This window comes from Oryzias latipes, chromosome 18 (assembly GCF_053564925.1).
Source record: "Oryzias latipes strain Hd-rR chromosome 18, Olatipes_Hd-rR_3.1".
In the NCBI taxonomy this organism is placed as follows: domain Eukaryota; kingdom Metazoa; phylum Chordata; class Actinopteri; order Beloniformes; family Adrianichthyidae; genus Oryzias; species Oryzias latipes.
In genome coordinates this window covers 33701326-33714276 of record NC_136254.1, presented here as the reverse complement: position 1 = coordinate 33714276, position 12951 = coordinate 33701326, and the positions used below count along the sequence as shown (strand labels likewise).

Below are 12951 nucleotides of genomic sequence, written 5' to 3'. Positions count from 1 at the left end.
ACTGCAATCATTTTCTCACTGAGGACGATTTCTAAAAACACTAAAGACATTTCTGAACTCAAGATATTCTTAGAAAAATATCAAGACGTCCAGATAAACAAAAGTGCATTTTGCTGCATTTTATTCTGAAAAACACAAACAGATGATTACTAGATGATGAACGCCACTGGGTGGGGGGGGGGGGGGGGGGGGGGGGGTTCTCCGGTCCACGTGTGCAGAACCGTGGCTACTGATGGATCCTAGTTCATCGTCAACCGTTGCCCCTTTACTGCTAACCGTGGGGGCAGATGCTAATGTGACTCATTGTTTTCCTGAACGGGCCGAGGTCGGTCACTCTAAGTTCTCCAGGTAGAACTTTATTCTGAAAGTCTCTTCAATCCTTGAAGACGAGCAAAGCAGCTTTGGAGAGATGGGATGTCTTCAGACCAGAGGAGGTTTCTGACCCTACATGAAGAAAACAAAAGGATGTTAGAAACTGAAGATTCCTGCAGAAAGATGAGAGATCAGAGAATTCAGGACTCACTTCTGGTTGTTTCCTCTGACAGACACAAACACATACAGCAGAGAGGATCACTGAGGGAAAAAGTCCAAGAAGGATCCAGAGAGCCGGTCTGGAGCGACTGATCCAGATCCGGTCTCCTCCTGGATCTGGAGTGGAGATGATGTCAACCTGGGATGTTTCCATGGTTGGAGCTCTGACTCCGTTTGGCTCTGAAACAAAGAGATGACATCATTTCCTGCCTGCTGTTCAGGACAAATGTTCTTCATGTGAGGGAGAACCTGCAGAGCAAACTCACCAACAACCAGCTGAACCGTCTCCCTGAAGTTCTTCCCAGGAATGAAGCAGCTGTACTTCCCCTCATCCTGGAGCGACACGTTCCTGATCTTTAACGTCACGTCTCCTCGTTTTAGTCCGTCTTGGTCCAGAAACACTCTCGGGATAAACGACTCTATCATGACTTCAGTTACTATCCGCCTGAACTGGTAATAACACACAAAACTATATGGATCTGGTTTTATCTCCAGTTTGGTCCACTCTATGGTGAAACCACGCAGATCCTCCTGAGAGTCCAGGCGGCACGGCAGGATGACATCATCACCAGGAGCAGCAATGATTGGTTCACCTGGAAACAAAGAAAACAGGAAGAAACTTTTCTAAATCTGAGTCTTTACCTCCAAGTGAAAATGTCTTCTCAATCTTTGATTTCTGCTTCTAAAAGATCCAAAGTATTTCTGTCCACATAGATATCAGACCAAAGGACAAGTGACTTTGATTGGACCAAAGACAAATCCTTTCAAAATAAAAGTCCAATCCAAACTAGAATCCAATCCAGAAATGAGTAAAGAGGATTAAAGCAATAGTCTTTTCTAATTCTATCTAAAGACACATTTCAATCAATGATTCCTGATGATTATTCATTTAGTCAAATGTTTTCAGTCTTTCACCTCATTTCTACCAAAACAGTTTCTACTTTAAAGTCTTTGATCACTGACTGAATACTCAGTTTCTGAGGAACATTTGAGGAAATTAAACTAAAACATGGTTTGAAATATTCACAGCAGAAGTTTTGGTTCAAATTTAACAGATTTTTTTTTTGGTTTACACAATTAAAGGATAAAAATTGCCACGTACAAAGAAACTGTGTGTCAAATCTTCCACATTTTCATCATTTTCTGTCCGTTTAAATACATTCAAAGAAACATTAAACAATTTTCCAGAGAAGATGCAGAAACAAACCAGAATTCTCCTACAAACTGACTAAACCATGACTGAAACAAGCAGACGGAGCCGCTGCTTTTAAATGTGGTCTGATCTTCATCTAATAAGCCACGCCTCTGACCAAATATGATCAAAGACTGAAAGTCAACTGAGAGACAACAAAATAAAAATCTTAAAATCAGCCATCTCCTCATACTGACACCTGTTCCTTTTTCTTAATAAAAGTTATTGCTATTTTACAGAGATTCACATTGAGGTGATACAATCAGAGAACAATTGCAAATATCACATCATATAATAAGCCAGGGGGTTTATTGTTGACTTGTTTACTTTACAACCAAACATTGAATCTTTCACATACAGACGGTTCTGATCACTTTTTGCTTCTCAGAACTAGAAAACTATTAATGTACAGATTTATTTAAGAAAAGAATACGATGAAGCGTGATTTTTGACTAGAATGTTTAATTTTGTGGATAAGAAATTTGGCCAAAATGAGCTAGAGATTTAAAAGCAAACCAGAGTCATTTGGTATCATCAGTAGCGGTTTTAGGCACGGGCCATACGGGCGATTGCCTGGGGCGCAAAAATGAAGGGGGGCGGCGCCTGCGGCTCAGCCCTTGTAAAATAATGTATGCACCACTATTGGTTTATTTATGTCACAGAGTTTGAAACAGCCTGAAAGCTGGCGGCGTCCCGCAGCTGCGCTCCCCCTCTCTCTCTCCTGTCTTTGAGAAGTAGACTCAAATGTGTGTGAGAAGGGAGGGGGCGCGGGGTGAAGGGTGCCGGCTGAGAGATGAGCACGGAGCGCGCCCCGCGTTTGTGCTTGCGCAAAACCTGGCTGAATCAAGGGGGGGGGGACGGTCGCGGGTCGCGGCTCCGGGCTTGATGAAAAAATAAAAACAGCGACAGCGCAGCCATGTAGCGAATTGGCGCCCCTGGCTGCACGCGCTCCTGCTGGAAATGTGTGAAGAACCAGGGGTGTCTGTGAGTCGCTTCCAAATGAAGTGGCCAGGCGGAGGACAAGGGCAGGGGGGGAGAGATGTACTTTATAACACTTTTTAAAAAGTCCATCATACAGTGACATTCTATAACCTTAATTTTAATAAAGGTATAAAATCTATGGAAGTTTTTCTGTGCCATCAGATTCTGAATATTTTTAACCCTTGAATTTTCTATCTGAATTTTTTTTACCTTTGAATTTTCATTCTGAATTTTTATAACCTTTGAATTTTCATTCTGAATTTTTACAACCCTTGAATTTTTATTCTGAATTTTTATAACCCTTGAATTTTCATTTTAAATATTTTTTAACCCTAAGATTTTCATCTCCCAAAAATTCAATGTAAAAAATTTCGAAGGGGAAGACGCTGCTTCTTTTGTGCCACCAGCACAACTAGTCGATCTAAGAACACATCGATATCCAGCCAATCAAGTCATGAGAACGACATGACGTCAGCGTTCGGTACGTTTTACAGAAGTCCAAAAGATGGCAGCAAACTCGGCAGGCGGTTCATCGGTGAGTCATTAATCCTTTATATCTCTCTATTATCGTCTTATTGACGTCGGCTTATATAGCAAAAAAACGTGCATCTTCTGTTGATATCTTATTTTTTTCAAATTTGTGTTCTCGCCATTTTTCCCGCCGCGAATCACGGTGAAAAAAAATTGTGCAGTTATTAATCCCGCGCTTAGTGACTGCTGCTGCACCTGGTCGTGGGTCAGACAGAATCAGACCGCTAACTCTGGTAATGCGTATGTAAAAGAAACAATACGTGTATCACTTGTTCATTCGTTTTTCAACTTAAAATAAAAAACAAAGCAATGTTACATGAACCGCTCATCTATTTTTTTAAATTAAAATAATAAATGACAAAAATATTTTTTATGTTTTTTAAGTTTCCCGCCTTGTGTTAACTTTTCTGCTAACGTGAAAGACCACGTATATAGCCAGATAGCGACTACCATTACCTTATATTTTGCGTTAATCTGCAGTGCTTCTCAAATAGTGGGGCGTGCGCAAAAAATAATTGAGAAGCACTGCGTTTATGAACTAAAAAATAAATAACGCTAATATTTTATGTTTCCATCCGTGGGCTAAATTTGTGTTTTTGTGTTTTGTGTTAGAGTGATAACAGTGAAATTGTGCAGTCAATCCAACGCTTACTGCACCTGGTAACATCATCGGGGAGACACCAGAGCACTAACTCTGGTGTTACTACTCTCACTGAAGGGTTGAGTATTAAACCAGAGGTTTTCATATCTGCCTTTTTTATTATTAAATTCAAGGTCAAGCCTTATCTGATTAATGAATATGTTTGCATTGTATAGGGAGCAGAGGCAAGGCAGCCAAACTAACAACACTGGAGCAGAAAGACCATCTGTTCAGATGGAAATGACACGGTAAACTTGAACAGGACTGTGTTTTCATTCATTTCTACCTTTTTGTGTTGGTAGTTTTTCTGTAGTGATAAAAACAGGCACGGCAATGGGGGGTGCTGAACATTTCTAGACAAGCCCTTTTTGCCCTTTTGCTATTGCAAAATGCTAGCATAGCCTGCTGCCCTTTCATTTACAAGATCTGGTTTAAAACAATTACTTTTTTTTACCTACCTTCTGTTCTTCCATTAGCGAAATGACCTACTCCGCCAAGCCTTGAGCACGCAAAAAGACACTTACAGATGTCAATTTAGTTGGTTTCACTCCTGCAGCTCCTCAGCTGAATGTGGCTCACATGCTCTTAATAGCAATGGGAAATTATTTTGTTAAACAAATGTTTACCACCCATTAGTCCAATTTAAGGTTATACACAACTGAGCAAATACTGTTATAAAATATGGCTAAATAAGATAATTGCTAGACCAGTACAAAACATTTATGGGTCGATATTTATCGCCCAAGGTAAAAGGTTAAGAAAAAAAGTTTTTGTTTTTTTCACATGAGGTGGTTGTGCTAACTACAATACCACCTATTTACAACTCAAAAGTTCTTGTTCTCAGTGTTTATATAACATAAAGAAATCATGGGTGTTGACATTTCTACACTTTCATAATGAGATGTGTCTAGAATTTTGACTCACCGTGTCAGGTTATTACGTCATAGCAAGCTTTATGTTGTTCATCTGTTTCATATGTCAATCTTCAAATAAAATTGATATAATAGTGTTTTTTTAGTCACACATCTTTGTTCTTTTGTTTTTTAAAGGTCCTTTCCAGGTATCTTTGCCCGTGGAAGAGGAAAGCGGCGCTTTCCTGCAGCCAGTTATATCCCTGCAAAGAAAATTAAACCATTGGAAGTGGTCTTTCACTTGTTGCCTAAACAATGTGAGAGAAGTCCATCTGAAGAAGAGCAGATAGTCCACCTGCAGGCAGGGTTGGGTCGCAGGACTGCTCAACTATATGAAAGCACAACACATGATGAGGTAATAAGATGCAAATTGTCATGTTTGTGTGTCTATTTTCAATATCTATTTGGTAACTCCATCAGTTTGACATCTAAGAAATAAAAAAACAAAGTTATTACAATTATATAAGAGCACTTTTTACTTTTTATCCTTAATTAAGTCAACAATGAATATAATGTTTGTTTACAGCTGTGTGAAGCCCTCAATGTTTTGTTTCCAAAACTGGCAGCAGTTACTGGTGGTTGGTTGGTATACAAGTGTCGAGGTGGGAAATATTGAGTTTCTATTCCAGTGCCATTTCATCACTTTTGCATATTGATACACCTTAAGAGGTTTTGGAAATATTATAATTATTTGTAATTGTATACATATTACATCTTAATTCCTAATAAAAAAGTTGGGTATCTTTTTTTATCCTTAAGATTGCTTTAGATTATTTTGTTTCTGATAGTACTCATACAGTAATCAAATTTGCCTCACCTTTGTATTAAAGGGGATACTGCTGTTGGACAGGGAGTCACTCGTTACTTTATCTCCACATGTATGGAGAAACTGAAATCTGGATTTTGCATCAATTTTGGTAAGCACATAACATTATGCCTCCTTCCAAATCATATGAAAGACTACCCTATAACTTAATTTTTCATTTTAATGTCTTGAACAGCAAATTCCAATGTTACGTGCCTTTTTGAAGGACCACCTGGCCATTTAGTTCCCTCAGCCTCTCACTTTCTCGTGGAGAGTGACATGTTCCTGGTGGCAGGGAGAATGATTGGCCACTCCTTCATACATGAAGGACCCTGCTTGTCTGGGCTCAGCCCCGCTGTTGTCCATGTCCTGCTTGGTGGGAGCCCTGAAACGGCAACCGTTACACTGGAGGACTGCGCAGACCTGGACATCAAAGAGAAAATCGAGCTTGTAATTTTTTTTTTCTAAATTTTTGTTCTTAGGTTCTGAGAAGTGTCTTTCAATTTCTGCACTACACTTATTTTTTAACATTACATTTTGCGCTAGATCTTAACTTTTTATTTTATTTTAAGCTTGAAGGGGACACTGCACTTTCTGAAGCTGAAAGAGCAAGGGTTCAGGAATTGGCCTATGCGTGGGACCTTCCTTGCTTGACGGAGAGCAATAAAAAATGGCTTTTTGAGAAGCTGTTGATTCATGCTGTGAGTGAAAATGTTTTGTTTTTGGCAGAATCTTTTTATTTAAATATCATGGATGCCTGAGTATAGTATTTTTGCTCTTCCTTCTAAATAAACTACCAGACCTTCTATAAAAAAAATTGCAAAACCATGATAGAAAATGTATGACATCCTTTATGAGAGCTTGTTTTTTTAGCATCATTAGACTCCAGACCAGGTTTTATGAAATGAAATGACAATTCTAAGTTCTCTACTTAACAACTGTGCCATCACCAACTATAATTTGCACTATAAAACAAAGAAATATAGAAACATTTTCAATTTTTCCTAAAATGTTATTTAATTCACAAACAGCAAGTCTTTTTTTAAACATATTTTGGCAGTCTCTCAAAAAAGTTCTGTCATACCTACATCAATAGGATTGGATAAGTCAAAAAATCAAAATATTTCCAAGAACTTCACAACCATCAACATGAAAAATTAGTTATTTTTGTTTATTCAGCTTTTGCTACATTATGAGATAGGGCCTGATTAACTTCATGTGAGTGGAACCTATGATTGTGCTTTTATTGCATGTAAAATTACACATTTTTACTTTTTTATTAGTTTGTTTAACTACAGTAATATACATTTTCCACTATTGGAAAGTATCGTTCTTCATTTTTTTTTACCGCCAGTAAATAGAATGATGATTAGCTGCAGTAATAAAACTGGTTCTCATTTCATATTGACATTTGACAGAACAGAAAGAAAGTCTGGGTTTTAAATGTGTGTATCATTTTTTAAACGTTTCTGTTTGTTTGTAGGTAATTGGACGTGTCACAAGGCAAATTAAACAGCTGAGACGAGGGCTTAAAGAGACTCCAGTGTGGACAGTGCTTACCAAGCGACCTGAAACTGCAGCCTTGATTTTTCCAAGTGAAAGAACAGGCGACATTTGTCCTGAGGTACATATTTGCCAGTGACCTCGGTTAGGATTTGTACTTCTACAATTTTCTTAAAAAATGCACCTTGTTGAGAATTTTCACGCTTTTTACAAAATAAATGTGGTATTGGCATTCTCAAATTTGGCGTATTAACAGGTGTCTCTGGTCCTTAACCCCTGCGAATTGTGGGGGGGGATACTATATATTGAAGTTAAAATTGTTGCAACGTGTTTAATACTTTTATCCTATTACAGATATTTCTTCAACGCATCAGTTGGCCAAAGGAGGAGGAAGATGAAGATGATGATTGGTCTGCTGAAACCAAAAGCCGCATTAAGGGGTATCTTCAGGAGTTCATTAAAAATGGTAAGTTTCTTTCATATATGGGAGTGCTACAAAAGTTTTTTTTGGCTGCTATTGAATTGAATTTATAAAAAAATATCAATTCCAGAAAGAAAACCTTAACATTCATGAATGAAAACATTAACATGATTATGTTACTCTTATTAGTCCAGTAAGTGTAATTACATCTGTTAAATACATATTTTTCCAAATTAGCCTTAAAGCTACACTGACACACAGTTTAAGAATTGTGAAGTTAAATTATTTTTGACAAATAAATTGAAACATAATCTTTATTCTGGATTTTGCTTCATTGATGCTTACAGGAACGGCAGTTGAATTGATGAATTTAGCCAAATTTTGGACTGGATGGGAGATTTTACCGAAGAGCCTGTCTGTGGAGATCGTCAGAAGCAGCTATCCCACAGCCTCCACCTGCTACGAGACCTTAAAAATTCCAGGTCATTACAGAGTCTACAGATCTTTCAGATGTGATCTCCTTGCCTGTATTCAGACTTGTCATACAGGATTTGGGCTCCTGTGAATTCTTGGGTTTGTTTTATGTTCATAAAAAAAGGTTTTGTTAGACCAGGAAGTTTGTTGTGGCCTTGAATGTCACGTGTTTTACTGTTTTTGTTAAAAAAATAAAACATTGAGATTTTGCTCTCAAATAAACCACTGATGAAACTGATCCCACTGGCCTCTTAACAGATTTTTTTTCCTTTATTGTGGAAAAAAATGTTCACAAAACTTAACAGCTGCAATGTAAACATCAGAGCCAAAGGAGTCTGATTCAGCTCTTGGGTCAACTGCACTTCTTAAAGCTGCCATTTGTTCATCTGTCAGTGGGCAGTTGATGTTTGGTACAACGACGTCTGAATGTTCCTGATGAGGAAGTCCGCTCTCCTCCCACTCAATATGTGGAATCTCCATGCCCTGAGGTATGCAAGCCACAGAAATAAATAAATGGTAAAGAGCAAACAAACCAACATCACAAAGTTATCTATATATTTGTATATACCTCCATGTTCTCTGGTTCGGGAATGGGATGACGTGCACGACCCAGTACCCACAGCTGGTTAGGAGTAATGTTACTCTCTGTTCTTAAAGGATGATTATCCCAACCACTGCAGAAAGTGTCCAGGTCATCCTGTATACGTGGTAAAAATACATAGTGGCAGCAGAAGAGGTGTTGAACACTGGCAATGCTGAGGAATCCCTCTTCTTCAAGGTGGTGGAGAACATTGTAGTATGTGCTGGTCACAGCAACCCACAGATCTCTCCAGAGCCGCTCAATCCTAGGTGATTACAAAAACAGTGATTCAGCAAATGGAGTATTCCATTATAAATCTTTAGTAGGAAATTTGGGACAGTGAATAGTCACGTCCAGATAAAAAGGCGGATTCTATTCCCACATATTTACCTGCAGCCAAGATGCACATTGCAGCGTTAAATATAAGTTCATCCGAACGAAGCTAAAGGTTTTTGACACGTAATAACCAAACCCTAAGTTATTCCCGGTAAATTCGGTAAAAAATAAAGCACTGGCCACATGTTAGGACTTAGAAAATTATGAGCGAACATTCATTCATTCATCATCATGAACTCAATAATAATCACAACACAAGTAAAAGCACATTAGAAAATCATCTCGCTCTAATAGTCGGAAACCTCTCTGCTCCGTTGTAAGCAATAACGGTCTGAACCCGGAAGCTGAAAAATGACACATAGTTCGCCGCGGGACAAATTGATAAAATAAAATATCAACAAAAGATGCACGTTTTTTTGCTATATAAGCCGACGTCAATAAGACGATAATAGAGAGATATAAAGGATTAATGACTCACCGATGAACCGCCTGCCGAGTTTGCTGCCATCTTTTGGACTTCTGTAAAACGTACCGAACGCTGACGTCATGTCGTTCTCATGACTTGATTGGCTGGATATCGATGTGTTCTTAGATCGACTAGTTGTGCTGGTGGCACAAAAGAAGCAGCGTCTTCCCCTTCGAAATTTTTTACATTGAATTTTTGGGAGATGAAAATCTTAGGGTTAAAAAATATTTAAAATGAAAATTCAAGGGTTATAAAAATTCAGAATAAAAATTCAAAGGTAAAAAAAATTCAGATAGAAAATTCAAGGGTTAAAAATATTCAGAATCTGATGGCACAGAAAAACTTCCATAGATTTTATACCTTTATTAAAATTAAGGTTATAGAATGTCACTGTATGATGGACTTTTTAAAAAGTGTTATAAAGTACATCTCTCCCCCCCTGCCCTTGTCCTCCGCCTGGCCACTTCATTTGGAAGCGACTCACAGACACCCCTGGTTCTTCACACATTTCCAGCAGGAGCGCGTGCAGCCAGGGGCGCCAATTCGCTACATGGCTGCGCTGTCGCTGTTTTTATTTTTTCATCAAGCCCGGAGCCGCGACCCGCGACCGTCCCCCCCCCCTTGATTCAGCCAGGTTTTGCGCAAGCACAAACGCGGGGCGCGCTCCGTGCTCATCTCTCAGCCGGCACCCTTCACCCCGCGCCCCCTCCCTTCTCACACACATTTGAGTCTACTTCTCAAAGACAGGAGAGAGAGAGGGGGAGCGCAGCTGCGGGACGCCGCCAGCTTTCAGGCTGTTTCAAACTCTGTGACATAAATAAACCAATAGTGGTGCATACATTATTTTACAAGGGCTGAGCCGCAGGCGCCGCCCCCCTTCATTTTTGCGCCCCAGGCAATCGCCCGTATGGCCCGTGCCTAAAACCGCTACTGTTTTCTTATGTCACAGTTTGTGAGTTTGTAACAGCCTGAACCTGGCCGCGCCGCCGCCCTCGCCCCGCAGCTGCGCTCTCCTGTCTTTGAGAAGCAGACACAAATGTGTGTGAAGAAGGAGAAGGGAGGGGGCGCGGAGTGAGCACGGAGCGCCGCCGCGTTTGCGCATGCGCAAAACCTGGCTGGCTCATCTTTCAGGGGAGGCGACGGTCGCGGGCTTGATGAAAAAAATAAAAGTTAAAACTGTGACTGCGCCGTCATGTAGCGAATCAGCGCCCCTGGCTGTAGCTGCACGCGCTCCTGCTGGAAATGTGTGAAGGGGGGGGGGGGGGGGGGAGGGGGGGGGGGGGGCTGCGGGGAATCAATTCAATTGTGGGACGCTTCCAAATTAAGTGGCTAGGTGGGGACAAGGGCGGGGGTTTGAATCTACTTTATAAAACCTTTTTATAAGTCAGGCATAATGTGACATTCTATAACCTACATTTTAATAAAGGTATAAAAAATATATTCTGCTTTTTTGGATTAATTTTGTGATAAATGCCCAAATGAAAAAATGGCAACACAAAACAATGCTGTCACTAAGGTGACAGTTGGTTCAGTCGACGGACTTGATGCCTTCTTCGTGACGTGAGGACATTTATGCCAAACAAACGCCAAAAACATCTAAAATATGGGGAAAAAAATGTCAAAGCCATCTGGTGCCCAATTTAGAAAGAAAAGAAAAGAAGCAGAGGAGAAAAGAGATAAAGAAAAGGGGAAGTCCTCACAGCTTGATGCATGTTTTTTCTAAATTCTAATGCTACCTGCCCTACAACAACGTTGCTGATGAAAACTTTATTTTGGTCGATGACCAACACTGAAGTAGGCCCAAATGTTGCAAATAGCGTCATTTTTTATTTTTATTTTTTAAGTTTTATTCTTAAAAATTTGCTCTGCCTTAACAAAACAGTTATTCTGGGAATGACACCTTCTCTTTATTTAACTAAGTGCTCCGTCCTCCGAACACACAATATATTCCACGCACACACCTCCGCTCCGTGCCCCCCCCCCCCATCTGCACCTGCAATCGCCCCTCCCCTTGTCTCTCGTGGATCGCTCAGCACACACACGCTGCAACACTACCCTTGTATTGATCGAGTGGTATAGGTTTATATGGGATTAAGAAAGTAAGCAGTGCTAGAAAATTGTGTTTCCAAAAAGTAATTGTTACATTAATCTAATTCAATGTCCCTGATTTCATTTTCATGTAGATGCAATCCTGCAGGAATTAAAAGAACATGGCAGCAGCTAAAAATGAAGTATAAAAACATAATTCAATCAGGTCAAATGTGAGCATGTCATGGATGTAGGCTTTGTTGACAATATTTGACATATGAAACATCTACATAGCAATACTTAATGTTGTTTTCATTGTATATATGTAATTGACTGCAACGAAAAACGGTAAAACTCAAACAAAAACGTATGGGGAAATGACAAAACATCGAGTCGAGGTCTCAAAATCCTCGTACGAGGTAAATGTAATTCTCTATGAATTAATGCAGCCTCCTCGTCTACTGGGTCCTCCAAAAAAGAACAAGCCATTCTTGTCACTTAGACCGTCTCTGTGTGACGGACATGTGGGCAATGAAGGTTAAAGCGAAACTTACCGCTTCGTCTTTAAAAAGGGGAGGGGACCGGCAGAAACTTTGAGTTTGGAGAATAAAACCTGCTCCCAACCAGGTTAGGTTCACAGTGTAAGTAACCATGGACACTGACTCAGAGTAGAAGTTACCTCTCTTTCAGAAACGGGTTTGACTTACTCTGCTTTCTCTGGTTTAACAAACCTCCCATTCTGAAACGGAAAACCCAGGGTTTCCCTGATTTCAGGGTTAATGCACTCAGAGTTTACACTTAACCTCCTTTCTGAAACAGGCCCCTGCTGTAACACAAAGGTTTTGTTGTGTTTTGCTGTTGTATACTAGTTCATAATGTTAAAAAAGCTGTGATGGTTACACAGCATGCTGCTGCTGCTGCCATAAGATGCTAATGGGGCAAATAATTTGAGATTGATCATTAATTTAATAATCATTTGTGGCAGCCTAAACGTTTTCACAATGTGTTTTTGACATTTAACTGGGGATTTAGGGGTTAATTTTGAGCCTGCATATGAAGTTTATTTTTTATTTGTTTTACAAATGTTGGGTTATATTTTTAGCCAATAGAATTTCCATAAATCTGTAGGTAGTTTTAAAAATAAATATTTACCATTTACTGCAACTCTATGGGGACAAAACATAATGTAACAGGTCATAACTAAAAATGTGCCAATCAAAGGATTGAAGACGGAAAACATGAGCTAATTTTTCTTCTCTGAAGTAGAGATCGATATAGAACATGACAATTTAAATTTCCAATTCATAAATGTTTTTATAAGGCCTATATTGTAGTCTATGGTCTTTTGAAGTCAGTATCAAATGCAATTTCAGGGGCACTTCTAAGATATTTTGGATCGTCTACCACTGCTCAAGATGAGCGTGTTATTAGTGTGATAAAAGGTTTGTGCTTTATAATATTTATTTTATATTATTTATTTAATATTGAGTTTGATTCAATATTTTCTTAGCTAACTGTATTTTTGCCATGCTTATGGACTTTTATTTTTTGT

General features: G+C 39.3%; 1 protein-coding gene and 2 long non-coding RNA genes across 4 annotated transcripts; 1 reads left to right on the top strand and 2 right to left on the bottom strand.

Moving 5' to 3' along the window:
- Positions 1-237: 237 nt before the first annotated feature.
- LOC144987006 (uncharacterized) lies at positions 238-1120 on the bottom strand. The gene is made up of 3 exons (XM_078935858.1): positions 798-1120; positions 524-711; positions 238-444 (listed from the first exon to the last, which is right to left on the bottom strand). The coding sequence occupies exons 1-3, from the start codon at positions 955-957 to the stop codon at positions 421-423; spliced, it is 372 nt and encodes a 123-aa protein (XP_078791984.1). The 5' UTR covers positions 958-1120; the 3' UTR covers positions 238-420.
- A 4493-nt stretch (positions 1121-5613) lies between these two features.
- Positions 5614-8203, top strand: LOC144987139 (uncharacterized). 2 transcript variants are annotated; one of them, XR_013651014.1, is made up of 5 exons: positions 5614-5703; positions 5788-6292; positions 7075-7215; positions 7449-7560; positions 7863-8203. It is a non-coding gene; the product is annotated as an uncharacterized LOC144987139 (long non-coding RNA). The 2 variants fall into 2 exon arrangements; XR_013651013.1 differs by lacking the exons at positions 5614-5703; positions 5788-6292 and having other exon boundaries at positions 6344-7215.
- A 37-nt stretch (positions 8204-8240) lies between these two features.
- LOC144987047 (uncharacterized) lies at positions 8241-8918 on the bottom strand. The gene is made up of 2 exons (XR_013650912.1): positions 8558-8918; positions 8241-8472 (listed from the first exon to the last, which is right to left on the bottom strand). It is a non-coding gene; the product is annotated as an uncharacterized LOC144987047 (long non-coding RNA).
- Positions 8919-12951: the final 4033 nt, after the last annotated feature.